Source organism: Aspergillus ambiguus (genome assembly GCF_047715705.1).
Source record: "Aspergillus ambiguus strain CBS 117.58 unplaced genomic scaffold BDV59scaffold_9, whole genome shotgun sequence".
NCBI classification, from domain to species: Eukaryota; Fungi; Ascomycota; class Eurotiomycetes; order Eurotiales; family Aspergillaceae; genus Aspergillus; species Aspergillus ambiguus.
This window is the reverse complement of record NW_027395522.1, coordinates 480972-507636: the sequence shown is the minus strand read 5'-3', so window position 1 is coordinate 507636 and position 26665 is coordinate 480972. Positions and strand designations below refer to the sequence as shown.

General features: G+C 47.4%; 9 protein-coding genes across 9 annotated transcripts; 6 read left to right on the top strand and 3 right to left on the bottom strand.

The window, feature by feature from the left end:
• Positions 1-1542: 1542 nt before the first annotated feature.
• BDV59DRAFT_212121 (Six-hairpin glycosidase-like protein) lies at positions 1543-4294 on the top strand (the record flags this gene model as incomplete). Its single annotated transcript, XM_073695960.1, has 12 exons — positions 1543-1607; positions 1671-1788; positions 1843-1907; positions 1958-2826; positions 2878-3031; positions 3080-3155; positions 3223-3377; positions 3427-3484; positions 3541-3949; positions 4007-4030; positions 4079-4129; positions 4185-4294. The coding sequence occupies 12 exons, from the start codon at positions 1543-1545 to the stop codon at positions 4292-4294; spliced, it is 2154 nt and encodes a 717-aa protein (XP_073549622.1).
• A 540-nt stretch (positions 4295-4834) lies between these two features.
• BDV59DRAFT_200654 (uncharacterized protein) lies at positions 4835-5329 on the top strand (the record flags this gene model as incomplete). The annotated part of the gene is made up of 1 exon (XM_073693633.1): positions 4835-5329. One exon carries the CDS (start codon positions 4835-4837, stop codon positions 5327-5329), a length of 495 nt encoding a protein of 164 aa, XP_073549621.1.
• Positions 5330-6767: 1438 nt separating this feature from the next.
• On the bottom strand, positions 6768-9074 carry BDV59DRAFT_164965 (uncharacterized protein). The gene is made up of 4 exons (XM_073687633.1): positions 8738-9074; positions 8464-8673; positions 7929-8410; positions 6768-7879 (listed from the first exon to the last, which is right to left on the bottom strand). Exons 1-4 carry the CDS (start codon positions 8954-8956, stop codon positions 6856-6858), a joined length of 1935 nt encoding a protein of 644 aa, XP_073549620.1. The 5' UTR covers positions 8957-9074; the 3' UTR covers positions 6768-6855.
• A 1610-nt stretch (positions 9075-10684) lies between these two features.
• On the bottom strand, positions 10685-13130 carry BDV59DRAFT_164960 (uncharacterized protein). Its single transcript, XM_073687632.1, has 2 exons — positions 10949-13130; positions 10685-10901 (listed from the first exon to the last, which is right to left on the bottom strand). Exons 1-2 carry the CDS (start codon positions 12831-12833, stop codon positions 10768-10770), a joined length of 2019 nt encoding a protein of 672 aa, XP_073549619.1. The 5' UTR covers positions 12834-13130; the 3' UTR covers positions 10685-10767.
• Positions 13131-14292: 1162 nt separating this feature from the next.
• BDV59DRAFT_175092 (uncharacterized protein) lies at positions 14293-15209 on the top strand. Its single transcript, XM_073689201.1, has 2 exons — positions 14293-14622; positions 14682-15209. Exons 1-2 carry the CDS (start codon positions 14346-14348, stop codon positions 15005-15007), a joined length of 603 nt encoding a protein of 200 aa, XP_073549618.1. The 5' UTR covers positions 14293-14345; the 3' UTR covers positions 15008-15209.
• A 638-nt stretch (positions 15210-15847) lies between these two features.
• Positions 15848-18107, bottom strand: BDV59DRAFT_175090 (glycosyltransferase family 2 protein). The gene is made up of 4 exons (XM_073689200.1): positions 17487-18107; positions 16822-17436; positions 16646-16771; positions 15848-16592 (listed from the first exon to the last, which is right to left on the bottom strand). Exons 1-4 carry the CDS (start codon positions 17955-17957, stop codon positions 16029-16031), a joined length of 1776 nt encoding a protein of 591 aa, XP_073549617.1. The 5' UTR covers positions 17958-18107; the 3' UTR covers positions 15848-16028.
• A 372-nt stretch (positions 18108-18479) lies between these two features.
• Positions 18480-20272, top strand: BDV59DRAFT_175088 (uncharacterized protein). Its single transcript, XM_073689199.1, has 2 exons — positions 18480-19781; positions 19835-20272. The coding sequence occupies exons 1-2, from the start codon at positions 18654-18656 to the stop codon at positions 20207-20209; spliced, it is 1503 nt and encodes a 500-aa protein (XP_073549616.1). The 5' UTR covers positions 18480-18653; the 3' UTR covers positions 20210-20272.
• A 181-nt stretch (positions 20273-20453) lies between these two features.
• On the top strand, positions 20454-21977 carry BDV59DRAFT_175087 (acyltransferase family protein). The gene has a single exon (XM_073689198.1). The coding sequence runs from the start codon at positions 20490-20492 to the stop codon at positions 21807-21809; it is 1320 nt and encodes a 439-aa protein (XP_073549615.1). The 5' UTR covers positions 20454-20489; the 3' UTR covers positions 21810-21977.
• Positions 21978-23822: 1845 nt separating this feature from the next.
• Positions 23823-25438, top strand: BDV59DRAFT_200648 (CRAL-TRIO domain-containing protein; the record flags this gene model as incomplete). The annotated part of the gene is made up of 4 exons (XM_073693632.1): positions 23823-24608; positions 24665-24706; positions 24757-24856; positions 24909-25438. 4 exons carry the CDS (start codon positions 23823-23825, stop codon positions 25436-25438), a joined length of 1458 nt encoding a protein of 485 aa, XP_073549614.1.
• Between the last annotated feature and the right edge of the window lie 1227 nt (positions 25439-26665).

Sequence of the window (26665 nt, the reverse complement as noted above, 5' to 3'; positions counted from 1 at the left end):
TACATTACTGTGTTGATTGTCCTCTTCTCGCGCCGAGCTTTAAAACCGATGGCGGATCCTTTCTACAAGTGGCTTCCCCGGCTTCCCCACGCTTCCCCGGGTTTAGGATAAGCGTGGGGGAACCACGTCGTTTTCCGAGTCATTGTCTAATCACCGTTGAGACGAAGGATGGGATAGTATTCCTCCAGCTTCTGATCTGTCAATGGTCCAATCGGAGTTACTGAGGGTCATCCATGGGGAAGTGTCGGTCATTTCTCCGAGAAATGCATATGCGAGCAACCCTTTACCGATCAAGCCCCAGTAATTTGCAGATCGATAATGTTGGCATTTTCGTATTCAAATACTAACACCAGGACAAGGATAATCAAATAGGAGGAAAGAAAATTAGGAAAACAGAGCAAGGCACTTATACCAGCTGCACCAAAATGCCTTGTGTATCCCAATCGCCTGTTGTTCTGCCAAAGTGCCCAACTTGGTGAGCACCAGTCAACGTAGCTGGGCACACATCGTTGGGATAGATTGGGGGTTTTGAGGCTGTTTTCGTCTTCCTAAATGATATTAAGCAATCGACGTTCCAGACATGCCAGATCGAAGGAAAATGCTAGTCGCAGACTCTCAGTTGCATGTTCGTCTCATTCCTTAATTTCCACTTTCCTAGTAGTGGCATACTGCATACAGTAAGTTTGATATTCGAAGAAGTTTGCGACGGGGCCGAGTATTATTGGAAGATGGTAGTCCTACAGACACAAGGGAACATAACGAGCCACATAAACCCATTGTTGGGTCAACGAGAGCGCTAGTTTGGTGCCTTCTAACAGCAGCATCTACAAAAATAATAACCACAGAAACCGGATGCCTCGTTTAATAGTTTACTCTCCTTGCTTTCGATATCCTGTCAGCTTGTATTCTCCTATCCACTTTTCACCTCGTCGAGCCACCCACATTCTTTCGCTCCTCTTTTCTCCCCCACCTATGCCTAGGTGTTTGGTTTCTCTCTTCTCTATCTTTCATCCTTGTATTTCTTGATTATTCACTGTTTAGTGCCCAGTAAATTGTGTGACGTCACTTTTTTTTGGCCTAGCCCAGGGAATCTGTTTCAAGCAACAGCAGGATAAACAAGGTTTGTAGTTACATCCTGAGGGATGGTTTGAAAACATAATATGTCTTCCCACTTATGCTTGGTATCTGATATCTAATATCCTCTGTATATAATACATCTGTCTATGAAATCCCAACAGTTCTGAGGCATATTGTCTGGTTTTTTGGACGTATATAATGAGACATTCACCATCTCATGAAGAATTTCCGTTTTCCTTGGTCCCACTTTCTCATACTGTTGTGATGTGGTTCAGAAGGAGAGTGAAGACGACAAAGACAGTCATTGGTGCATCTTTTTATTCCAGAAGAGGGGCTTAGAATACGAGCTCATATTGACACAACCGATCCCCGATCTCGGTGTAAATTACTCCGAGTGGAAATAAAGGTGCCTCCGTCGCCTCCGGAAGAAATAAGGTTGCAATACGTTGACTGAACTTCTCCAAAATGGGACATATAAGTGCAATTCTTTTGCTATCCCTTACAGCTCCGGTACTTGCCAGAATTGACCGGTAGGATACCTTGGACTCTTTGTTGGATTTATATGAGGACAGTTGATCCTAACCCACCTGCAGGGAACGGGTCGTTACAAGATACAATGTCATTCGCACAAGTCTGATCGACAATGAAACGACACCCCTTCAAGTTGGAAATGGAGCATTTTCGTATAGCGCAGATAGCACTGGCATGCAGGTGAGCAATATTTTTTAAAGCAGCAAATAGTTAAGAACTAATGGACATGCTTAGTCATTTCTCCCATTCAACACCTTGTCTAGTTGGGCATGGCATAATGACAGTTTACCAGCAGATGGGTACATCTCCCGTCTTGGCCCACAGCACTAAGCTTACTGCTCCATTGCAGAGAGAATATAAGGGATTATCATGGAGTAGCGATGGAAACACATGGAAGACCGGTTTATTATGATATTCCGGATAACAGTCTCCCTGGAGCTTCCCAATGGCCGATATCAAACCCCAACCGTATCAATCTTGGCCGCATTGGTCTCCGGTACAAGGGACATACTCTCTCTGAATCTCTAATCACTGACCCAAGACAGGAGCTGGATGTATGGAATGGGGTTATAACTTCGACATTTAAAGTCGATGGAGAGGATGTTCAGGTGAAGACTCATGGGGACTTCGAATCAGACTCGGTAGCGTTTGAGATCAATTCAGAACTGGTTTCATCTGGAGATTTAATAGTGGAGATGGATTTCCCATATCCACCAATACACACGACTGCTTACAAATTTGAAGTGTTCGTCGGTGTGTACGACTTCCCTATGAACCACACTACATCGATCGTCGGTAAAGTGGAACGGAACGCGGCACATATCTACCACCAGCTACAAGAGACAGACTATTTTGTGAATCTTCGGTGGCCACCCAGCAGTCCTCTTGGTTTATCCAAGCCCGAGAATGCTACCATAAACGAGAGGCATCGGTATCTCCTCAAGCCAGCCACAAATTCCCAGGAGATTACATTCACGGCCAACTTTTCTCCTGAGAAACAGCTTGCCGATAAGCCCTCAGCAATTATTCGTCGCAACGCCGCGGGCTGGAATAACTATTGGAAAGCCGGTGGATTTGTTGACTTGACTTTGTCCTCTAACTCAAAGGCAGACGAACTCCAGCGTCGCATCATCCTATCCCAATATCATGTCCGAGTGAATAGTGCAGCAAAGGGGCAATTACCTCAGGAGAGCGGGCTTATGAATAATGGATGGTACGGTAAGTTTTGTGAGTTTCACACGGAATTATAACCCTTTCTAACAGAACCAGGAAAGTTTCATATGGAGATGGCAGTCTGGCATGCCGCCCAGTTTGCAACGTGGGGTCGACAAAGCCATTTTGATGATATCTTCCCCCATATATATGAGACATTATTGCCGTCTTCTATTGCAAGAGCAAGGTCAATGGGCTGGGATGGTGCAAGGTATTATCGAACATACTACGTATTGTTCCGTCCTACTCATTGTGTTAGATGGCCAAAAATGACTGAGATCGGGACAGGAGTAAGCTCTCCAGGTGGTATCAATGGACTGCTCTTATGGCAACAGGTGAATCACCTTCAATCTATAGTAGTTTACAACCTTCCTAATATCGGGGTCTTATTTGCAACGACAGCCACATCCAATGTACCTTGCCGAGTTGGCTTACCAAGTGTCGCCAACCCGCCAGACATTGCAAAAATGGGATCGCGTCTTAACAAACACTGCAGATTATATGGCTTCATATCCATGGAAAAATTCGACATCCGGATATTTTGACCTCGGGCCACCGTACGTCGTTCAAAGGCTCCATGTTAATGCTAGGCTCACAATCTTGCAGGGCATATGGTGTAACAGAGAACACTCCACCCACTGAAAGCCTCAACTTGGCTTATGAGGTACATGGCCATTTTCTTTTTATGTACAACACCCAATCGTTGACTAAATATACCAGATTGCTTATTGGCGATATGGTCTCGATATTGCTCGTGGATGGAAGAAGAGATTAGGCGAGACCATTCCGGCAAAATGGACAATCGTCGCCCAACATCTAGCCCCTCCTCCACAAGTGGATGGGATTTATGCGGTATATGAAGGGTTAAATGGTTCTTGGTGGCAGGACACAGAGCTGAATGGTGACCCTCGTAGTCTGATTATGCTTCAGGGTATTTTGCCAGATACTCCTGCTGTTAATACAAATGTTTCCCTAAAAACAGCTGAAAGAGTGTGGGACGTGTGGACAGATGACAAGATCCGGGGATGGGGAAGACCTGTTCTTGCAATCAACGCGGCACGTCTGGGATACCCTGAGCGGGCGATCTACCACCTTACCGCATATGATTACTGGAAATTCGATGACGCAGGTAAGCAAGCATCGATATTTGTACACATTATGTTCCTGACATGTTATCTATTTCTAGGGTTCGCTGAGCGAGGAGGTGATGGTTAGTGGTTCTCTCTCTATTATACACGGCTCTAATAAATACATACAGGTGGCACACCCCCGCCCTATATGCCGGGAAATGCTGGGTTTCTTTATGCAGGTGTGCATTTTTTTCCTTTTCCTACTCCACATTAATTATATCTAACAGTGGGTAGTTGCGTATATGGCGGCTGGATGGAAAGGAGCGCCTGATACACATGCTCCAGGATTTCCAAAGGACGGAACATGGACTGTCCAGTACGAAGACCTGGTTAAGGCACTGTAAGTGTCAGAGAGCACTGTTGTGCTGAGTCACCTGGCATGTGATATATTGAGCACTCAAACCTGCATGAGGCATGAGCGGCTACATTAACTAGGGTACCTTTACAAATTTAGTATAAATGCAACGTTCGCTGTCATCTTTAGCCAGCCTCACAAACACTTCCGGGGGGATGGGGTCGTCTTCAGAAGGAATGCGGCGTATCAAGTGCAGGGATGACGGTGTCCTGTCAGAAGCGACACGAAGAGCAGACGTGCCTAAATGTCATGCACCTGAAGAGGTGTAACTGAGTCAATTTCCCGGTAATTAAATCTCTATGTGGTCACATGAAATGCATGTTTCAATTTACAGGCCTGTGTTTCAGACCTCTCATCTTGCTAGTTTTGTCACGGAACTGGATGAAATCACTGGTTAAACATCCTTGCAAGCGGCTTCAGTCCCCGACATGCCGGCAGCAGACTTTGAATATAAAATACCTGCAGAGACCTACCGCAATTCTTGGCTTGATTCACAAAAAAGCTTGGTAAATAGTATTCTCCTCTCGCAATGCTCATCCTGTTTGCGGCGTCGACACTTCTGGGCCAAGCTTGGTCCCAGGCACCCAGCGCAACAACAACCGCGCTCCCTACTCTCGCCTCAGGCTGGTACTGGATCCGCGCAGTTGAGACCCCTAACTACCACAAATACCTTCAAACAAAACCTGCTGCTACACCAGGGCCTGCATATCTCGATGCTGGAGCCAACGCAGGCCAATTCAATGCAGTTAATGGCCAACTGGTTTACAACACAAATCCGCCTCTCTACATGCACGTGGAAAACTCTTCGAACAAAACCCAGCGTATACTTAGCACTTGGTTTAACACGACTAAGAGCGATTACGGCACTTTCTCATTCCAAGGAGACGCCTTGACTTGGTCAGTCGCCGATATCAACCGTCAAAACACTGCCGCATGGTATGTTTGTGAGGAACAAGAGCTTTACATAAATACTGGGGCTTATCTGTACGGAACACCTGAGGGCTGTGCTGATCAGACGGTATGAAATGTTATTTTTTGTTCGAATCGCTTCGTGGATTCTGTTAACATAAGGGATCAATCCAGATTCATTCCTATGGCGGGTCGACCCCAGATGTTTAACAAAGTGATGCAAGCTCAAACGGTTGATCCATATGTTGTTGACATGGATAATTGATGAGGTAGTGGGTGTTCTGTAATCCCAATACTGATTTTTGGCTATGCATATGTTACTCAACAAAATGGGCAATGCTTTTTTGTACGTCCTAAACTCACACACAAGTATACATATGCTGAGATCATAAATATATTTCCCTTGTCCCCTGCAAAAGTAAAGCTGTATCGATGACCAAGCGTAGTGTTCCCCTCGATATTCTGGTATTGCCCACTTTTTGTCCCACAGTAAATTATTTGTATTCTACTATGTGGCTCTTTGTATATCTGGATTCAAACTACGAATGGAAACAATATATATCAAATGATCTCATGTTCTATTGTGCCGCAAAGTGAGCCGATGTGTCACGTGAGATATTCCTGATGACTCACGGCTTAGAGAGTTCCCATACTTATAATTGTAGGAAATGCAAAGATTGTCTGTTAGGAATTATAACCAAAGCAAAATAGCGCTGAAATTAAATATGAGCACGCCTTGTTTGGGATCAGTTGTCACAGACGCCGCGGCCCAGCTCCCTTCAGACGTCACGCTTAATGGACGAACAATCGCGCTGGTTCGTCTGAACCCCGCCCATGCGGAGGATCTGTATCCCCATGTGACGGATCAATCAATCTGGCATTACCTGCCGGAAGATGTTCCACAAGATCTTATGGAATTGCGCGCCAGATTTGCAAAGTTGGCTTCCGTCACAGACCCATTCCATTTTGCTATCATCGACAAGCGTGCCACACTCGACGGTCGTGAAAACACGGCCGAAGGCCACTCATCAACATCGGGAAAAGCCGTAGGCCATTTGGCCCTCATGCGACTCATGCCTGAACATTTGTGCCTTGAAATTGGGCAAGTCCTATTTTCGACAGTGCTACAAAAGACCGTATGTGGGACAGAGGCGCTCTATCTCCTTCTGCGATATGCGTTTGATACCTTGGGTTATCGTCGAGTAGAATGGAAATGCAATGCTTTGAACGAAGGATCACGGCGGGCTGCTTTGAGGTATGGATTCACTTTTGAGGGACTTTTCAGACAACATATGGTGGTGAAAGGGCGGAACCGGGATACGGCATGGTTTTCTATGCTACGTGAGGAATGGAATGGGGGTATCAAAGTTGGAATGGAATCCTGGCTAGATCCCAGCAATTTCGATGCCAATGACAAGCAAGAAAGAAGACTTGAGGATATACGGAAGGACCTGCAGTCTAATTAGTGGAATTTGATCGTTGTCCACGTTCGTGTACAGTGAGAGCGTTTGGAGCCTCCAGACTGCTTAGTGAGGCTACAAACTGATGCATATTCTCTACGTACGAGCTACTATAACACACACACCATATTGATATACAAGGCAACCTGTCATGTAGCACCTGACGGAATTGAGGTACAGCTCAACGACTCTCCCAATACTGGGCCCCGATAGCGACAAGCCTATTGAATAACTGGTTTCGTGCCCGCATTCCAGTGACATGGTAAGACTGTTCAGACTCCTTTCCCGAAATTATCAACCCATCCGCCGCTTCCTTGCTTCCAGCAGCAAGCTCAACGATCATCTTGGCCTTCCAGCCTAGGCCTTCGGTTTTCTTCAACTCTGTAATATCAGTAACGGGAATTTGAAAGAGGACGGAGCCCTTCTTGCGGCTTTCCAGTCGCAAATCATCCAGCCCAGCGGACTGGTACGTGGTAAAATAAAGAACAGGTGGCTCGAGTGAAGAGTCAATGACCACCGCCCCTCGCTTTCGCTCGAATTTTGCGTCAAATTTCAAGGGTCCGAATGGAGCCGAGATCCATCCTCGGTTCGATAAAAGACTAATGAGGCTTTTCGTATGTTCAGACCCAGCAATCGCCATCGCCCGGTCGAGGGCAATGTGCCCCTTTACCGCTGTTGCTATCGTCCGGCGGACAAACTTAAGAACCTTTGATACCCATCTTCTCTTAGACTTCTTGGGAGGTGTAGTGGTGGCTGTGGGTTGACTTTGGTTGATGGTATCCACTTCCAGAGAGGAAGAAGTGCCTGGGTTTGCTGGCTTATCGGAGATTGCGAGCTTTGTCTTTTTACGCCGGATAGGCCACGCTGGCTCGTCTTTGGAGGAGGGCGGAGGGGGTAACGGGGCCGAGTTCAACTCTCCAATGCGAAGAAGGGTGAGTGTAAGTTGAGCATTCGTTGGAACTCCTTTCAATAAAGATTTATTGAGGTCCAGGTGTTGCTTCCAATCTGGGACCCGTTCATTGAGGAACTTCAGGGTCCACTGGAAAATAGGGTCGCCAAAAAACCCTACCCCAGCAAGGAGTGATACAGTACGCAGGATGAAATGGCTTGAAAGGACGAGAGACGAAACGGATACTCCTACCAGTATGCTAATCAAGCGTAGCCTGGCAGTAACTCCATAGAACGGGGGAGTTGGAGAGAAAATGCTAGGTGGCTATTAGGACCGACTAGGCCGCGATGAGATGATCGACTTACTTCGAAAACCGCTCCCAAATATCGGTTATATCACTTACTACCAGCATGGCCTTGTCAGTGGCTTTTCCAATCTTCTTCTTCATAGGACGCTTCGTTTTGTCTGGCACTTCATTCTCGCCAGTCTCATCTGCCTTTGGAGAAACATCGTCCTTGAGTGATTCAGTGCCGTCATCAGAGTCCTCATTTGAAATACCCTGTCCATATTTGGCAGCAGCACTTTCCATGGCGACATTTGCAACGCTGTTGACGAGGTTGCTAGCCTCCTGCTCAACGGCTTCGCCTTTATATCGCTCTGGGGCACCAGTGATGCTATCTTGTGATGTTAAATTATTGGCCGATTTCGCCATACCTTCAGGTTCAGAAATAGCCGGAGGTGAGCAGGGAAAAAGCAGAGTCCGCGCCGAGGGGCACAAAATGAGGGCGCCAAGAAAGCTCATTATTGCTGGAATGAGAAGGTCCTGAAACCAAGCGACGAAATAGGCCTAGAAAGAGAAGGTCAGCATAACCCTTAATTCTTTTAGACAGGTACACGTACAGCACAGAAAACAAATGTACGCAAGGGTTCCTTCCACGAGCGCAGCCTGGCGATGTGTTTGAAGAAACTGCTGAGGCCGACCAGAACAGACATGTAAAATCTTTCCAGGGTCATTCTCAACTTCTCAGGTGGAAACTGCTCATCTTCCGCTCGGTTGAGATCCAGCTCACCAGAGGGAGCGTCGGAGATAGCCTTCACATAGTAGATTTGCTGCGTGCGGACCATATATCAGTCCAGCATATGGTGATGCAAAGGCACAAATCATAAATCATACCTTGTTGAACCGTCGGATGAGCATCCATACATCCTCGTTCGACAGTCCAGATACAATGTCTTCATCTACTGTCCTCGAGGATGATTTCCAAGATATATCTAGCGCTTTCCCGTTGGAGCTCGAATTCCGCAGCGGGCCGGGTTCTTCGGGTTCTACCTGAACCAAATCGTGGCCTTGTATTTCGTTCAACTCCCCCAGCACCTCATATTCTTGGCTCATCTTAGCTTGGAGAATTGAATGCTGCGGTCGTAGGCTCCCGCAGGTTAGTCGAGGTCGTTCGTTGCTGTTTCGGTCTCAGCCTAAGATTTGAATTAGCCAGGGGGCTGTGAAGGGAAGACCGCTGCGGGGGTGGAGCCACAGTGGATCTGGTTGCGTGTCTAAAACGGAACTTCCGCTCGGGACATCACACAACATGGCGATGACTAGCGGTGGTTCTGGATGCTTGGTTGGTGTGTTTTATCGTTTTCTCAAGAGTCTCGTTGGTTTATCGGAATTATCATGATTATTGTATCGAACAGCAATTTTACCTATTAATTGTGATGGACCCGGCGGCTGCATTACTCGATTGGCTTTGCCAGTGCTAACCTCTGCGGGCACTGGCTGCGTTTCTGGTCAGGCCCAAGATGCGCTCAAAGAGGCAGGCCATCATATTGTGGTACCTCGGTAGGTAGCGCGTCTCGACCCAGACAGCACAAAACGAAAACTGCTGGAGTTAAAATAATGGAGAGAAATCTGGACTGGATCGAGCCAGGTTTCGCGGCTGGCGGATGTTCTAAAATTTGATCCGCGCCTAGATTTTCCCAACGATATTATGCGAACGATGGCTTTGTAGTAGGGAAGCTAGTCAAAAAATTAATCATAAATCCGAACTTATATCCATAAAATCTTATAAACTACTTCGGCTTCTTCCTTCTCTAGGTTTTGCGAGGCCCTGGCGGACTGGGCATGAGGTGTGCCTGTATCCCTTCTTCCCGCAACGATAGCATAGCACACCACATTGCGATCGTTTTCTGGGGTTTGAGCTTGAGTCCAATTCCTTAACAAAGCCCTCTTCATCCCAATGAATCATATCCAGTTCTTAACGGGCCATAACTGTTGCCAGGCTTGTGACGGTGGGTTTTTTGACTTCCTTCCGTTTCAGGTCGAAGCCTTAGTGATGATCCCTTTATCGTAAAGGAGCATATTTGCCACGAGGAGGAGGCAAAATCGACGGTAGTTTTGAATTCTTATACCTATCTAAAGCTCCTTTCTCTTCCAATACTTTAGCCGTCCTTCTTTCATAAAGGAGGAACCAATTAACCTTTTGGTGCCTGGGCAGCACGAAAGACGGTGTCCTTTTATTCCACATTGGTAGCAAAAGATGTTTCGATCAAGGTTTTCCCAGGCTTGAGCTTAAAGCTCTAAAGAATCTTTCTCCTTCAAACTTTAGCCATCCGTTCTCCCCACAGGAGGATCCAACTAACCATCCTAATGGACAAGCCAAATACGCATGAAAGGTGATGGTGATGCTGAGGTGATCACGGGAGGGCCAAAAGGGGTAGAAGAACAGCAGTAATTATCCGCACATAATGAGGCGAGATAGTGAATGAGATAGTGATCAAAATTTTGCAAGATGAATAACGAATCGATCATTCATTCGAAATAATTAATTGGTTGTCTTCCATTATGAAGGTAAAGGGTGACAGTAGTGGTATTAGAACCGGCACCGATGAATTGCTCCGAAAAAGTGAAGGTAGTGCCGGCATAAGAAAACCACGAGTCACTCAGCGGCAGTAAATTTGTTTTCTCATCAGACCGAAGGGGGTTTGCTGCTAACAGACACAGGATACCATACTATTAGGGGAAGAGGACCACAATGTAGCCACTCTATCACAGCCCGCTGAGACACGAGAGCATTGTATGTTGACATCTTATGGGCTATTAGACCGCGTAGGCACCTTGATATTGGGGATACTATCTAGGGCTAAATATACGAGGATCCGGTTTACGTGACACCTGTCCCCTGATGGGTCGGGAGCTCACCATCTGCATTACCTCCGCTCGAAAAGGTCACGATCTAAAAACATCGGCATCGAGTCCTCCCATATCGAATTTGTCAAGATCTGTCTATTCGACCCATCCGCATCCATTACAGCGTTGAAAGAGTACGGTTGAAATGTATCATCTAATTGGCGTTAGTTTTGCCCGTTGCGTGCCACGAACTGGACGTACCATAGAGAGCGCATTCGTACTGAAAGCCGAACATTCCAGTGGAGTACAGAATTCGTCCGTCGTGAGACCAGACCGCATGGGCATCGTTACCGCCGGAGGACGTCAAAACGCGGAGGTCGGTACCGTCTGGGCGTATAGTGCAAACATCATAGTTATAGACACCAGTTTTGCGGGTGAAAACGATACGCTCACCATCAGGTGAAAAGAAGGGCAAGTTATCCCATTCGTTGGTGAGGGCAGTAATTTCACGGGTCTCAAGGTTCAGAATACGCAGACCGAGTTGAGTTCGGTCACCACTGGCGGAGTTAGCACCCCAGACACGGAACACAATCTTCTTGCCGTCGTGCGAATAGCTAGGAAAACCGGAGTTGATGGCCGAGGTGTTGGTCAGGCTGACAGAGCTGTTTGTCAAAGTCTCCGAGTATGATCCGTTAGCAGTGGCACGAATGAGCCAGCCACCCATTTCGGCGCGAGTCTGGAACCAAGCGCCCTCTCCGAAGACAATCCATTCACCATCTGGAGACCATGCCGGCTGGAAGGCGCCTGCAAGGCCAGAAGAGGTGAGGGATGATGGCATTATCCCGGTCTTCGCGTTATTGTAGATGAGTTTCTCACCAGATCCGTCAGGGTTCAATGAAACAACAGACGAATTGCCAAGCTGCTTCTCGGTCATGACGTAGCGGTTCTGAGGATAGTTGAACTGTGGGAAGACATCGACGAATCGTGTCTCCCAGTCTGGAAGCCAGCTGTACAGCTTCTTCTCAAGGGGCCGGATGTTCCATTCGGTTTTTTCGTACACCATGTATTCCCCATCAGGTGACCACGAGGGCGATCTAACGGTGCGGTTAACGTAGGTGCCGTCAGTGGTGTAGATCCCCTCCTTGGACGTCCCTTTGAGGTGATAACCAATCGTGTTATTGTTGATGTACTGAGGAAAGGCCTTAACTCCCGAAGTGTCCACTTCCACCCTGCGGTCCTTGCCAGTTGCAAAGTCGACGGATACGATCTTAGAGCTGGTAGAGTCAATAGACTCAGGTCGATGGGCACCCCAGGTGGCCTCACGCGTCATCTCGTAGTACACAATGCGCTTGCCGTCGGGGGACCATTTCGGGGAGCCTAGCGAGTAGTTTGGTTTAGTTGCGACTTGACGAAAACCAGATCCATCCAGGCGAATGGCATAGACAGACAGCTCCTGGGTATGTTCCCATCCCGACAGACCCTGGAAAACTTTATCTCCATGTCCAGCCCAGTCCGTATTCCGATCAGAGGAGAAGGCAATCCATTGTCCATCTGGACTCCATGATGGCCTGAAATACCCATTCATCAAGGTCTGGTTGGCTGTTTTGGCTGGTACTTCGGTCAGGTTGCGTTGGGCACCAGTCTTGAGGTCGAGCACCATGATATTGGTCTTGTAGCTGTTGGCGTTGGAGACGTATGCAGCATACCTCCCATTAGGTGAGATCACCACGGAGTCTTCAATAGCCGGTGTAGCCATCAATTCCTGGAGATCGGAGCCATCGGGACGAACCCGGTATATGTCAGAGTTGCCGTCACCGTTTCGCTCACCAGTGAAGGTGATCCATTCTCCATCTGGCGACCAGCTTCCATGATATTCAAAAATGGGTCCAGCACCCGTCTTGTTAGAGAGAAGGGGCCGTTCATTGCTTCCATCCGCATTTGCAATGAACAGCTCGGACGAACCGGGCGCAATTCGATTCATGAGGAACACGCCTTTGGTGTTGGACTTCGGTTCGCTACGAACCGCATGACGAGCCTGATTCGACAGGTGCGCATCTGTTTCAATGCCCAGTTGACGGGCGTAGGGACAGCCAGCCAGTGCTGGGGTGGCGAGCAGTCCCAGCAGAGGGACAATGAAGGAATGCATAACGGCGATCAGATAAGATCCCGATAAGATTGATGATCACGCTGGCTTGGGACATTTCGTCGCGATTCCAGCAATACTTATACCTGCCGATCTTAGCTTCTTTTCTCGCCTCCGAAATCGAACGAGGAAATATAAACCGAGTACAATCAGAGGAAATGAGCCTTCTCCTGATCATATTGTCGGCGCACTCCGCTACGGCCCTTGGCATTTGACTAATGAAGAAGTGATGGTCATTTGAGTGGGGATGGCCCGTTTGTCCTGGCAGAGACCTGCCTCTCATGTGGTTCCGAGTCGGCCTGACCTCTTCTTCAACCCTCGGAACTAATAGCAATTTACCCACAGGCTCGGATTTAAGTAGAAAAGTTATTATGATGCCCCTAACAAACTACCATTGCCGGGTTAATAATGCCCTCGTTCCGTTTCAGCTTCTACGCAGACAACATATTTTTCATTAATGAAGGGGGAGGTTGCGCATGTTTCATACTGCCGATGAAATGGCCTCTGACGTTACTCGATATTGTAATCCGGTATACAATAGATCATAAGGTATAGTATTACACATAGGAGATTAAAGGGCTACCTGTCATCCCGCGTGGTGCGCCCTTAGTGGTATTATAAGCTACAACAAGCCGAATGATCAAGAAAAGAGTGGGTACGACCTCTGGCTTGATAACCCGCCAACCTCCGGACCGACCGGAAAGCGCCGTCAGGGTGCTGAATAGATGAACATAATTCTTCCGATTCATCTTCTGTGATGTTTAGAGAAGCGACAGGCAGACGGAAGTAGTTCTCCATAACAAACACGGGAAGTTCGTACAAGATGCATCTCTACGAATGAGCCTTAAACCCTCAGAAAAGACCCAAAGTTCAATACGTACTACCATGTTCCTTTCCCTTATCATCAGAGTAGGTACGTAGTTTTTGATGCCTTTCAGACTCCCTCACTCTCTTCTTGGATTGTCAGGATCCCTTATCAAGTAAAACCAACCAAGTAATGACGGGGGAAATTATCTCGTATCGGAATGCCTGACATTTGATGAGGTTAATATATAGAAATGTATGCACCACATCTGATACGACACGTATGAATTAGTTCGCCTATAATAACCCTCCGAGATCGATCCCCCACTCTCCTTACTTGCATCGGGGACAGACATTTGGGGCTCTGCTCACTAGAGAAGATGCAATTTTATGTACAGGGGAATCCATCATCCGTGTGAATCTACTGCTAGAGCTCCCGCTAGAGAAATTCTACGAGGATACATTGGGCCGTGAGTGTATGATTGTCATTTTCATGTCCAGGACGGCAGTTCTGGTGACTTCAAATAATAATGTGTTCAACAAATTCTGCGTGGGGAGTGGGATATGCTCATTTTATATGCGGCATAACTGAGCATAATTTCTGCTTATTTGGTGTTAACTGATAATGACGTCATCACATCCTACGTCAGTACTCCAACCATCTTCGATCGAGAACTCTCTCTCTACTGACAATAACCGGCATAGTACAATATGAGTGAGTCATTTGCGGTCCTCCGTCAGCGTCGCTCGGATGAGCTTGCAAAGCTCGCCGACGAGCACATGCAACATGATCTCTACCAAAGCGATCGAGACGCATTGAAAGATGCTGCCTCAAAAGTCTCCCTCTGGACAACTGTTGGTTCTGCTGTTGGAATTGGACTGGGTCTTTTTGTGGCCATGCGATTAAGGAGCACCAGGAAGGCTCTCTTCCAGGCTTTCCGAGCACAAGAAAAACCCACGCAAGTTGTGTTTCCGAATGGCCGCACAGGTAGGTTTTGACCAGTTCAATAGGACAGTTCAATAGGATATATCTAATTCGGGTGGTAGAGTCAATTCCTGACGTTACTCCTCTTCTGAGGCCGACAATGCTTGGTGACTTTGGAACATATTTCCTAGCTTCTGCTGGTGGGCTTTTCATAGGTGGAGAACTCGGTATGCGTCCACTTCCTTCAATCATTCTGAGCGTTTGGCTCACAGCTACCCTCTACACAGGATTCTTGATTGGTGCATCTAGCGGAAGTCGCAACATCTCAGCTGATCATGAGAGGAAAAAGCGAGTGGAGAATGCTTTTCGCCGATTCCGTGTTGATATGCTGCGGAAGGAGGCGGATGCTTTAGAGCGTGAAGAGAACGTCTGGGATAAGATGTTTTAGGCTGATTATATCACTGGGCGAAGATTGTGCATGCTGAGCTTGTGTTGTCGCCTATGCTTGGGGATTTTACATTGAAGCCTGATGTTTCAGGTGTCACGTTACGGTCGAGGATGTAGTAAGGGTCATAGAGGAGTATTTTGGCGGTATAATATCAGGTACACAGTTTATCATACTTTAGCCCTTTGAGCGAGATGCTTAGAAGCCTCATAAGGTTGGATTAAGCTGGTACCAGGCGTTGTCTTAAGATCAAGGAATGTATGCCCAAAAAAAAACACTGTTGTACTTCTTCCCAACCAAAGCAGTCTGATTCTACTCTCTGATTTGTCGACATGCTAAGTCTCACTGCGTCAAACATTGCGGAACGTTGAGTTATCTTGGAATACCGCCACCCCCTCTGCTGTAAGGTCTATCTCTTTCTGCATTTTTACCATGCTCCTCATCTTCTTACCTTGGCAGGTCCTCAAATATGCATTTAGCTGATCTGAGTACGTATTTTCGATTAGTTTGCCCCTTTGTCGAAATAGACTCCTTGTGATAAAAGTCAATGGTGGTAACGTGAGACCGAGTCTTTAACCATTATATCACAGTTAATCGGGGAGGGATTATTATGCCCTGCCTGGTAAATAATCTCCCAAGAGGTGCTTCAATTTCAAGGTGAGGAATAGTTAGCACTCTTCTAGTGCCTCCAACAGTTCTCTCATCATTCAAGGCTTAGGGACAGCCAGGTACGCACTCATTAGCGTGTTGACTAAAGCCCAACTATAGTGCAGCCTTTGTAGGCAGGCGGAATCAAATCAGAGCCTAGGACATGGGGTTATATGCATCCTATCGTCAATATGCATACAAAACGATCTCATTCAACTAATAATACGCCACCATACAGAACTTTCTTCTTGGGCTGAGGATTTAGTTCGACAGATTTGATCGTATGGGTACCCCAGTCTATGATAGTTTTGTCGAGGCCGTCTGATATAGATTATACCACTCTATGTACAAAATAATAATAGTAATAATATAAGTATTAGCCTCGAACCACGAGACCGTAGAACGAAACCATTCCCGGGATAACCATGCCCCAAAATATAGCCGTCAACGTACCCAAACCGACAATCGAAGCCAGCATTCTACCCAGCGTCCCACCCACAATAGCAGTCCACACTACCATGAAGCCCAAGTCCTTGAATCGTTTCCATGTCTGTCCTCGCTTCGTCATTTCTGCGTGAGACCGCATGGAAGTTCCCCAGCTATCGTAGAAGAGAGTTATCAAGCTCCATAAGTGGATCATCGGCAATGGGACGTTGTAGAACAGTAGAGCCGGAACAATCCAGATTGCCTCGCGGATTCTTTTGCGGTCCGGGTTCCGGATATAGTTGTAGATTATTGTGTAGACGACGCGAAATCCTGCATCATACCAGGAAAAATATGCAAAACTTTTCCCGGTGACTAGATAGTAGATAATATAAACCAGGCCGAGGAGCGGACCGGCCTCGCGTTTGATGGCAGCCCAGAAGAACAATGGGTTTTTGATGAGATAGAGTCTCGGTTGTTGGAATGACTCGATATGGCCTGCTCGACTCCAGCGGACCTACAATCTGGTAAGTATAATAAGGTAGGATATCAGGTTTTGAGGGGTTTGACCTGTTGCATGAGCCATCGGTCGATTGAGGTTGGCGTATCGGTGGCGGCGAGGGTATCAGAAGCATAGGTCACGGTCCATCCGCGCATCAGGAGGTTAGTCGTGAGATGGCGATCCTCGTTGACAATCTAGATATGTGTCAGTGAGCATCATACATTGGGTCCGAACATCAACTCACCATCCGATGTCCTAGAACAGTTTGACTGTACCATGGAAAAAGGACGCCAGCAAGGATAGATATTCTAAATGCAGTGCTGGGGCCGCTTTGGCAGTCACTAGTCCCGGATGCCATTGCAACAGAGCGAGTCAGATAGAGTTCACTCCAATATACCACACTTCCCAGCTTAGTAGTGATTGTGTCATGTTCATTGTGCACGATCAATCCAGCACTGCCTCCCCCAACATGGGGATCTCCCGCGATAGTATCAATCGTTCTGCGCAATGAATCTTCAAGGACTATCGTGTCTGAATCCGAAGACCAAAGGTATTCAATTCCAAGCATTTCCGAAATAACGATTGAGAAAATAAAAGTACTGAACATAATTCCTTTTTTGTGCAGGTGAGGTTGGTAGAGGCAGAGTCGGGTAATACCGCCGGCTTCACCAATGTCAAGATCATGATCAATTAGAATTTCGCGGGCCAGTTCACAGCAATGGGCGATGGCAGCTTCCATGTATACCCCTGGAGACTGAGTGTTGCCATCAATTGCAGACACCTTCTCAAAAGTACGCATGGCAACCTCACCAAGGGGCTCTTCCAGATGTATGATAGCTGAATCCGGATTCACATACGCCTATGCTTGTCAGTCTGGTACGATATAACTTCTCCGACCATCGCAAATACCTTCTGGAATACACGAATCATCTCCATGTCCGGGTCCTCATCTCCGTCAATGCCCACAAGTACAAAGCGACATTCTCGAGCGGACTTGTAACTTTCCAGGCAACGAGAAAACAGTTCTGGGTCTTCACGAAATCCCACGATAGCAGCCATGCATTCTGGGCCCAAGTCATAATTGACGAATGCCTGGATTGCTTTCTCCTCATCTTTTTTAGGAGACGAGGCATCCAACCTATACAACCGTCGCCTTCGATTCTCATTGGAGAATCTGTTCCACTCCGCTGAGAAGATTGTCAAAAGGATGTCTAATGTTAGAGGATGGCGCGTATAAGCAGTCATGACATAGTACATAGGCAAAATAATGAGGCAGCCGAGTAGGTTGAGCACTTGGCGAAAAAGAGAGACATCTGGCCCACGATCTTGAAAGATCGGAAGGCTAGTACTATGAAGTTTCCCCTCTGGAACGCCCATCATCCCATCAACGAAAGAAGTCTATAAGTCTATGATGTTGTAACGAGTGTAGTAAACGAGTGTGGAATTTTTCTATCCCATGACTGCCGGTAGTGAGACCTTTTTCTGTATCATCGGACATGATCGGATCGTGTTTCTTTGAGGCTTGTAGGCCCCCTGCCCTGCAACCTACGCTAAATCCCTTAGTTTTTATTATGAGATGACTCTTCCCACTTTCTTTCCACTTCGAGTATGTGCGGCTTACGCCTAGTTCAGCCCGGACGTTGTTAGTCTCGTTTTCGACCATCGCATGAAGAAGTCAATTTGATGTGGGTTTTGGGGGCGAAGTGGACAAATTTCATAGGAAAATGCAGATCGCTTCCGTGAAAAGTAAGACATCTGGAACCATCCTCCCTTCGTATCTGCAAGTAACAAATGAGAATCGAGGCGCAGCAGCCTCAATCTCGCTACCATCCAACAGTTCAAGCGCTATATCAGGACTTCTGAGACAAATCCAAAAATCCTGCGGCCCCACTACCGCCAACACATCTGTCTTGGCCAAAAAGGGGTCCCTAAGAGCACTGTGGACTGGAGGTTTATAGCTCAAATTTCTACGCCATATAAAATATCCGAAATGGAACGTCGCGATGGAGAAAACACGTGGGCAAGGCACGAGTGAGTCAGTCATGCCCTAACTCTTACGCACTACACCATTGCAATATGTGGAAAATATTCTACAAGGACAATCGCATGGTCCCGTTGGGGATCATGCTATTGACCGTAATTATTTTCGTCTACCATTTTGAACTTGATCGACAGGGTCCAACGAGCCACCCTTTCGTGGTAGATACTTTGGTCGAGAAGCCGCATGAGGATCATGTTTCAACTACAACGACTATAAAAGAAACCGAGAACGAAGTGGTGAAAAAGCCCGTTTATTCTCCCGTTCCTTCCAATGTCCCCTCTAAATCCGCCGAGCAGCCTATCAACCATCCTCAGCAGCAGAAATCTACTTTGATTACAGGCGACGATATTGTCCTAGCCTTCAAAACCGGCTCATCAGCCTTTTGGAAGCGTGTTCCCATTCATTTGGCCACAACACTATCTCCCACTCGCATCAGTCCTGATAATGTTTTGCTCTATTCTGATAAATCGGAAACAATCGGTTCGTGGCAATTCATTGACGTGCTCGCCAATACATCCGATAATTTTCGGCAGTCGGAGAATTTCATCCCGTATTTTCAACAGGCCGACTATGACGATCGCCAAAACTACGCTGAGATGTCAAATGTTCCCGGAGATTCTCCAGGATTGTCTGGCGGCTGGAGACTAGACAAGTATAAGTTTTTGAGCATTGCGAAACATGCTGGTGAGGAAAAGCCGAACGCCAAGTGGTATGTATTCATGGAAGACGATTCCTGGATCTTTCTCCCCAACCTCGCTCGTCACCTTGCCAAGTTCAATCATGAGGAACCCTGGTATCTGGGAAGCCTCGCTTGGAACAACGGTAAATATTTCGCCCATGGTGGCTCTGGATTTGTTCTCTCCCGGGGAGCTTGGATGAAGAGTTTTGGGCAGGACCCGAACATTGTAGAGAAATTCGAATCCTTCACCGAGGAGCACAGCTTCGGGGATCACATTCTAGGTCATGTGCTGCATGAGTATGGCATTGAGTTTGGCGAAAGGCACGGCGATAACAGATTCTCGTACGGGTTCAACCCAGAAGCCCACTGGTCTACTTGGTACGAGCCTGCAAACTGGTGCAAGCCTGTTTACAGTTGGCATCATACGCATGGGAGAGACGTTGCGAGATTTTATAATTTAGAGCAGTCCTGGGATTTCGAAAAGGTCTGTTTCTTGTCCACCGAAATTGTTGGATATCTCACTGACATTTGGATCAGGGAGCATTACGCTATCGTGATATATATGATGAATTTGTTGCACCCTTCCTTAAAAGTCGTGTCGACTGGTGGGATAATTGGTCTTCCAAGCACGAAATACGGTCGAACACGGCAGAGTACGCAGAACCCCCCAACTCCGTAAAATCTGCAGATGTGTGGCGCAGCGCCTGGAAGTCAGTAGATGCCTGCGAAGCCGCCTGTGTCTCTTGGCCGGAGTGCGTACAGTGGAGCTACTACGAAGACCGATGTAAGATGGATACTATGATTCTTCTGGGAAGTGGAATCCCGGCCAGCGATTCTAGACGAGAAACATCTTTGCCTTGGACCAGCGGGTGGCTTAAGCGACGAGTCGAGAACTGGGATTGCCAAGATTAGTATCTTTAAAGATGTATATAATTCCTACAATTTTAATGGTATAGAATTCACACCGAGTACGAGACATAAGGAGGCTTAGATGCTGCCGTCAAGATTGCTGCGGCTCGGATTTTATGGTTTCAGCAGGAATAACGGGTAATCGATAATTTTCTCTGGCTGACTCCACCTGAAGAGCGCTAGATTAAGGAGCCTCACAGGCTAGTCGACTACCTTCAAGGCCTAGGCATCCTTCTTCCTGTCTGTTTCCTTTCAACAACGTCTTTTATAGCCACCCAGAGAAATGGACCGGACTACTTGGCTCGATGGACTGCGCGGCATTGCTGCCGCCATCGTTGCCTTCGACCATTATTTTATGGGGGGTGTTTTGGATGTCGCTTTTCGGTCGTATTGGGCTGACCCGAAGAATGAGAACAGCCGCATTATCCAGTTGTTTCCCCTGCGGATATTCTTTGCCGCGCATGCGATGGTGCCGCTTTTCTTTGTGATATCTGGCTTTGCTCTTTCAATCGGCTTGATTAGAGCGAGGGACAGCCCTGATACTACGACGAATCATAGAAGCGACTTCCTCCGCCGCTTGTCATCGGCGGCAACAAGGAGACCCTTTCGCATATATCTCCCGGTATTCATAATCGCTACAACCTCTCAGGTATTGTACTTTTGCAACCTGTACAGCTGGTCATTCGGTGACGAGGTTGTATGGGGCAGACGGCCCTGGAGAGCACCCATGCTCCATCTATCATATCTTATACGATATCTATTGGATATTACGAATTGCATCCAATTTCATGGTAACCCCGGCCTAAATGGGCAGCTTTGGACAATGCCCCTTGAGTTCCGTGGGTCTATTGTCATCTATTTAACCATTCTTGCCCTTGCATTCTGGAGGCCCGGATTCCGACGCGGAGCACTGGTAGGCATGATGACCTACTTTTTCTACTACGGACTGTGGGATATCTTCGGATTCCTAGCTGGGCTGTATCTGGCAGAGAGTAAAGATCTGTCTAGTGAAACAGACTGTGTCTATGAGTGGAAATTACCATCCCGAATTTCAAGCTGGGCGGGACGAGTGAAGCCGATCAACTTCAACAAAGCATGGACGATTTTTTGCTTTGTGTTTGGCCTATATTTGATCTGTCTTAGTGATGATGGATATCTACCTCCAGGATATCAATTCCTAAAGCACGTGCAGTCCTCGCGCTGGGACGATGACTGGGCGGTATTGAGTAAGTCCTGGAAGTCCATGGGGTCATTCATGCTTGTCTACGCAATCAGCAAGTCAGAATTTCTCCAGAGCCCATTAGATTCCAAAATTGTGCAATATCTGGGAAAAATCTCCTTCTCGCTTTACCTTGTTCATCAGTCCGTCTACCACCTCGGTAGAGAACCATTGTTGAAGTTTTTCTGGCTAGTTCTGAGACAGGAACCTTACCCTGGGACTGAAGACGCAAAAACGCATAGCCTAGCCTTTGGGGTGTCATGGTTGGGCACTTTTCTTGCAATGGCAGTGATTCTGATTTATCTGGCCGATGTATATACACGATTTGTGGATATTAGATGCGTTCAGTTGGCTAGAAGGATTGAAAGATGGGCTACCAGGTAATCTGGGCTGTTCGAGTGTGGCTTCATAGACTGATTTACCAACCAGATGTGCACTAGTTTAATGTGTACGCCGTGCTATCTTCTTGTCAAAATAATTATACAGTCACTCCATCACGGATCAAGATGGGGGATCTATAAATCCCACTCTAGATAATGACTCTAGGAATACAGCCCAATAACATCTTACGGTAGCCCGTCACATCAAACGTGGGAAAGTCAAAGAAAACTTGTGCTATGTGTCAAAGAGAAATCTGGTATGGAGTGAATCGAAAAGATACATCGAGAAGTTTGACATATGCAAATGGCCGAGTAAAGTGTCCCCACTACTCTGAGAAACCATGAGCATGAGAAGTTTTCTGGGGGCATCCTTGGGCCGCTATTACACAGATTGGTATCAGCAATCCGAGACACGAATACTCGTGGCTTTGGCGCCCATGTCTCACATCTCGTAAGCCGGATTGTACTGGCAAAGCGAGACATTATTAGGACAAGTATAGACCCTGTAGATGCATGCAATACTCTTGACGAGATCAGGTGGTGCATGACATCCATGCTATCACAAACAAGCCATGTCAGGAAGACCGACCCTATCTGTGAAGTACTCACGACCACACGCGCCTTCCGGCAGGCTGACTATTATTAACAGCATGCTGCAGAATGGTAATAACAGACCAAATAATAATCTGCTACGACCTACCGCATCTAAGGACGGCCACCTGACCGACTCATGCCAATAACTGTGATCCTGGAACCAAGCCACTTAGAATCTTGGATGTCTGACACGACGTCATATGCGATGTGGCTAGAATATACACGATTAGAGTACTAAGTCGGAGTGATTGGGTCCTAATAATAGTTGTAGCGTTTCATTCCATCACATTCTGAATTTGGGCTCCTCGCATCAGTGATCAAAAGCGCCTTTAAGAGTTGTTTTGTACTCAATATTTTTAGGCATTTATGCACCATATTAAGAAAACGCACTTTCTTGTGATTGCTCGTTATGAATTTGACTTTCATAGGTTGACCGCGTATTATGCTGCCAATATTTCATAGGTGCAACCACGCGTTAGTGAGCATCATAAGATTTACACCGTAGCCAGTGATTTAAAATAATGTAGAGATCTGTATAAAATAGTTTGCTCTTATGAACTTGTACCTCTCGGTATTCGACGAATTCCGAGGTTTGGCGGACTAGGATGATCTCAGGGCAATAATAACGCATCGATGGTTTGGGCCATATTATCAGAGTTGTACGATTCCAACCGATTAACAGCCTATCGTTGCCCCAACAGGGTAAACGCTGGATTTTAATCATCCGATATGGGCAGGGGAGCGCCAATTGGGGTTCACACTATAGGTGATAATCTCATAGCAGGGGGCACTAGAATTGTCGATCGTGGAATAGGGGTTTACCCGCCACTCCGTACGCCGTACATGCCGAAGGAAAAAAGCGGTATGTGGGAGAAACAGGGATAGATTGTCCTCATCCCGAAGTCTCCGAATTAGCTCGTGGCAAATGCATCCCAATGGTGGCCGTATCTGTGCGGGTGCAGGTTTTGAGTCTCAGGGCACATGGGATTCGGCATATTCCCACATGGATCGCGGTGTAACGATACACTATCGGCGGAGGGCGCCTGGCCTTACGAACTCGTCTGAAGCGGCCAGGGGTTTTTATACATGCCTTCTCCACATATCTCGATCCCAAGGGGCTATAGAACGAACAGGGTCAAACGGACTGTTTCATCCTGGATTGTTGAACGAACGCCAACGTACCCACGAAGACGGATCGAGTCCGAAACAGCCGTGGATTGGGATCATAGCGCACCTATCATGACGATCCGCGTGCCATGGGTGGCTGGCAGCCGAGGTGGATGGGGTTGATCGTCATCCTTGGAGTCCTTCGACTGCGGGGAAGAGGAGCCGACTAGGGGAGCACAATACTTTTTTTTTGTCTGGCTCTCCCAACCCAAAACAGGAAAATTCCCAGAATCCCGAATCAAGACACCGACGGATAATGGAGATGCACCGTGTTTCATCCGGATTCTGGGGAAATCTCTCGTCGCAGCAGGAAGAGCGCCTGCAGCAGCTCTGGGCCCTGATCCTCCAGTTCGGGGAAGCGCCAGCAGTATCGAGCATTCTCGATCCCATCAGTCCCGTCAGCTCGCCGGGAGACGTTCAGCCCAAGGCGTCGTCGCCCTCTCTCCGCAGCAGAAACTCGTTCATCTTCCGGACTGAATCGAACCTCTCGCGACGCAACAGCTCCATCGCGTACCCGCCGCATCATGCTCGCCTGATAGATAATCTACGCAGTAGAGGGATGAGCACATCGGATATAAAAACCGCGCGGAAATGCCTTGCATCATTGACCCCCGAGGAAGTACGATTTGGAATCATCACCGCGGCCAAACATGATCGTCCCGACGCATACCTCCTCCGTTTCTTGCGCTTCGCTAAATGGGATGTGAATAAGGCTTTTATACGATTGCTGAACTCGCTCAGGTGGCGAATGAAGGATATGCATGTCGATAGCCAGCTGCTGTCGAAAGGAGAACTGCATGCCCTTGAACTGTCGCAGCGGGCACTTGACCCAGAGGCAGCTGAGGAGGGAGAGGCCTTCCTAGATCAGTTGCGGATGGGAAAGTGTTACGTGCGCGGTGTGGATAGGATGAACCGGCCTGTATGCGTGATTCGCGTCCGGCTGCACCAGCCTGGTGCTCAAAGTGAAGTGGTCCTGAACCAGTTTATTACACATATAATTGAATCGGTCAAACTACTTCTGTCACCACCGGTAGAAACCGCGGTACGCTCCAAGTTACGCACTGACATGCGATACACGTACTAACACGCCCGTTATAGACGGTAATCTTTGACATGACCGGCTTTTCTCTCGCAAATATGGTGAGTGTCTGATCTCCCAGGCACCACGACCACCTCGCTAATAGGATCAGGAATACGCCCCAGTAAAATTCATCATCCGATGTTTTGAAACATACTATCCCGAGTCCTTGGGGGTACTACTCCTACACAATTCCCCAAAGATATTCTCAAGTTGGTTGACCGTTTCTACAAGTCTTTCCAGCCCGCTGACATATTGCCATAGGTATTTGGAAAGTAATCAAGGGCTGGATCGATCCGGAACTGGTCAAGAAAATCCACTTCACCCGGTCTGTAGATGATATCGAGCAATTTATAGCTCGCGAGCACATAGTGAGCGAACTAGGCGGTGATGACGACTGGGAGTACGAGTACACCGAACCCGATCCAGAAGAGAACGAAATCATGGATGATTATATGACGAGAAACGTTCTCTTCGCCGAACGACAGGGGATTGCAGACGAGTTCCTTGCTGCTACCTCTCAATGGATTGCTTCTTCGCGGGCGAAGGATTCCCTTGGTGTCTCGGAGGCCAGCCATTATCGTGAAGAGACGGTCGAGCAATTGAGGACGAACTATTGGAGGCTGGATCCTTACATACGCGCGCGAAATTGCTTAGACCGTGCGGGCATTATACAGGAGGGTGGCAAGGTCGAGCATTACCCAAGCTCAAAACAAGTCATTCAGATCCAAACGGCGAAGATACTGCAGGTGGAGCATGTGGAGCGCGCTCGAGTCAAGATTGTTAATGTATAAATTTGTTGGCGGGGCTTCTTGTTTGATCTACTTATGTTTCGCGAAGCTTGTGATACTTGGCGAGTAATGATAATTATACCTCATTTCTGACTTTTATCAATCATTTCTCCTCGCAACTAAATTTGCACGTTCTTGACATCATACGCTAAGCCGTCAAATAATCAACATCATATCCAGGCTCTACCCTCCTGACAGCGGCCACCTCAATCTTCGAGACCGGGCGATGGAGAGGCGGGAGACCCGCCTTTGATAGGAATGGGTGCTCAATTCAGTAAGTCTACTTGCATTCAGAGACTTTGTTCTGTGACTAAAATACATCGTCGTTATGGCGGAACGATCAAGGGAAGTGATGGATAGAACGTTGGAACCATCGAACGAGTGAGCCTTTGATCGCAACCCTGCTCTGCGCGCAGGATAAAAAAGTACTCGCTCCTTCAGTTTCTCTCGAAAGCTCGATTGCAACACGCTGGGGTGGACAGTAGAACAGAATTCTCCATATAGCCGCACCGAGGACCGCAGCTCTCGCTCTTGTACTGTTCTTCAGACGAAAAGGCAGTACAACTCCTTGTTCCAAGACAGCATACTTACCACTGTTGGTGGCAGGCTAACCATACAAGGCTCGTGATAAATCACTTGATCAAGGAATACGGCATACATGACCTGACCGATGTGTTCTTGCCATCGGCCCTGAACTTCAGTCCCATACTGTAGACGTTTTCCTCGTGTAGAACTGGAGGACGCAGGGATGCATGAGGCCTGTAATAAAGTGTCCGCTTGCGCGAATACCAGGCGTAGGTGTAAGCCTGCTGTAGGCAAGCATGAGAACTGAAAGCTTGAAATATGGAGGCACTCTCACCGGAGTGCTACGTTGAGTAGTCGTTCATATATCATGCTGGGGATGGCAACCTAAGAATATCACTATAGGTGCAAGAGATGCCGTTCATCTATAGGGAGTTGAAGTACGTTGATTGGAAGGACGAGCTTACCTGATCAAATACTAGGCGGCATTTGTGAATCAGGCGCAAGCAAGAGACACGAAATGACACTACCATGCTCTATTCCACGAACGGTCTATATCCACAGTGACTGGTCTACTAGGTGGATTGTCACATATGTGATAAAGTAATCAACGACTAGATAGCTTAGAAATAATCACAATTTTGGGCCTGAATAATCTCTCCATTCAAACAATAGGCAGAACCTATCTAGTCGTAATCTATCTCAGTA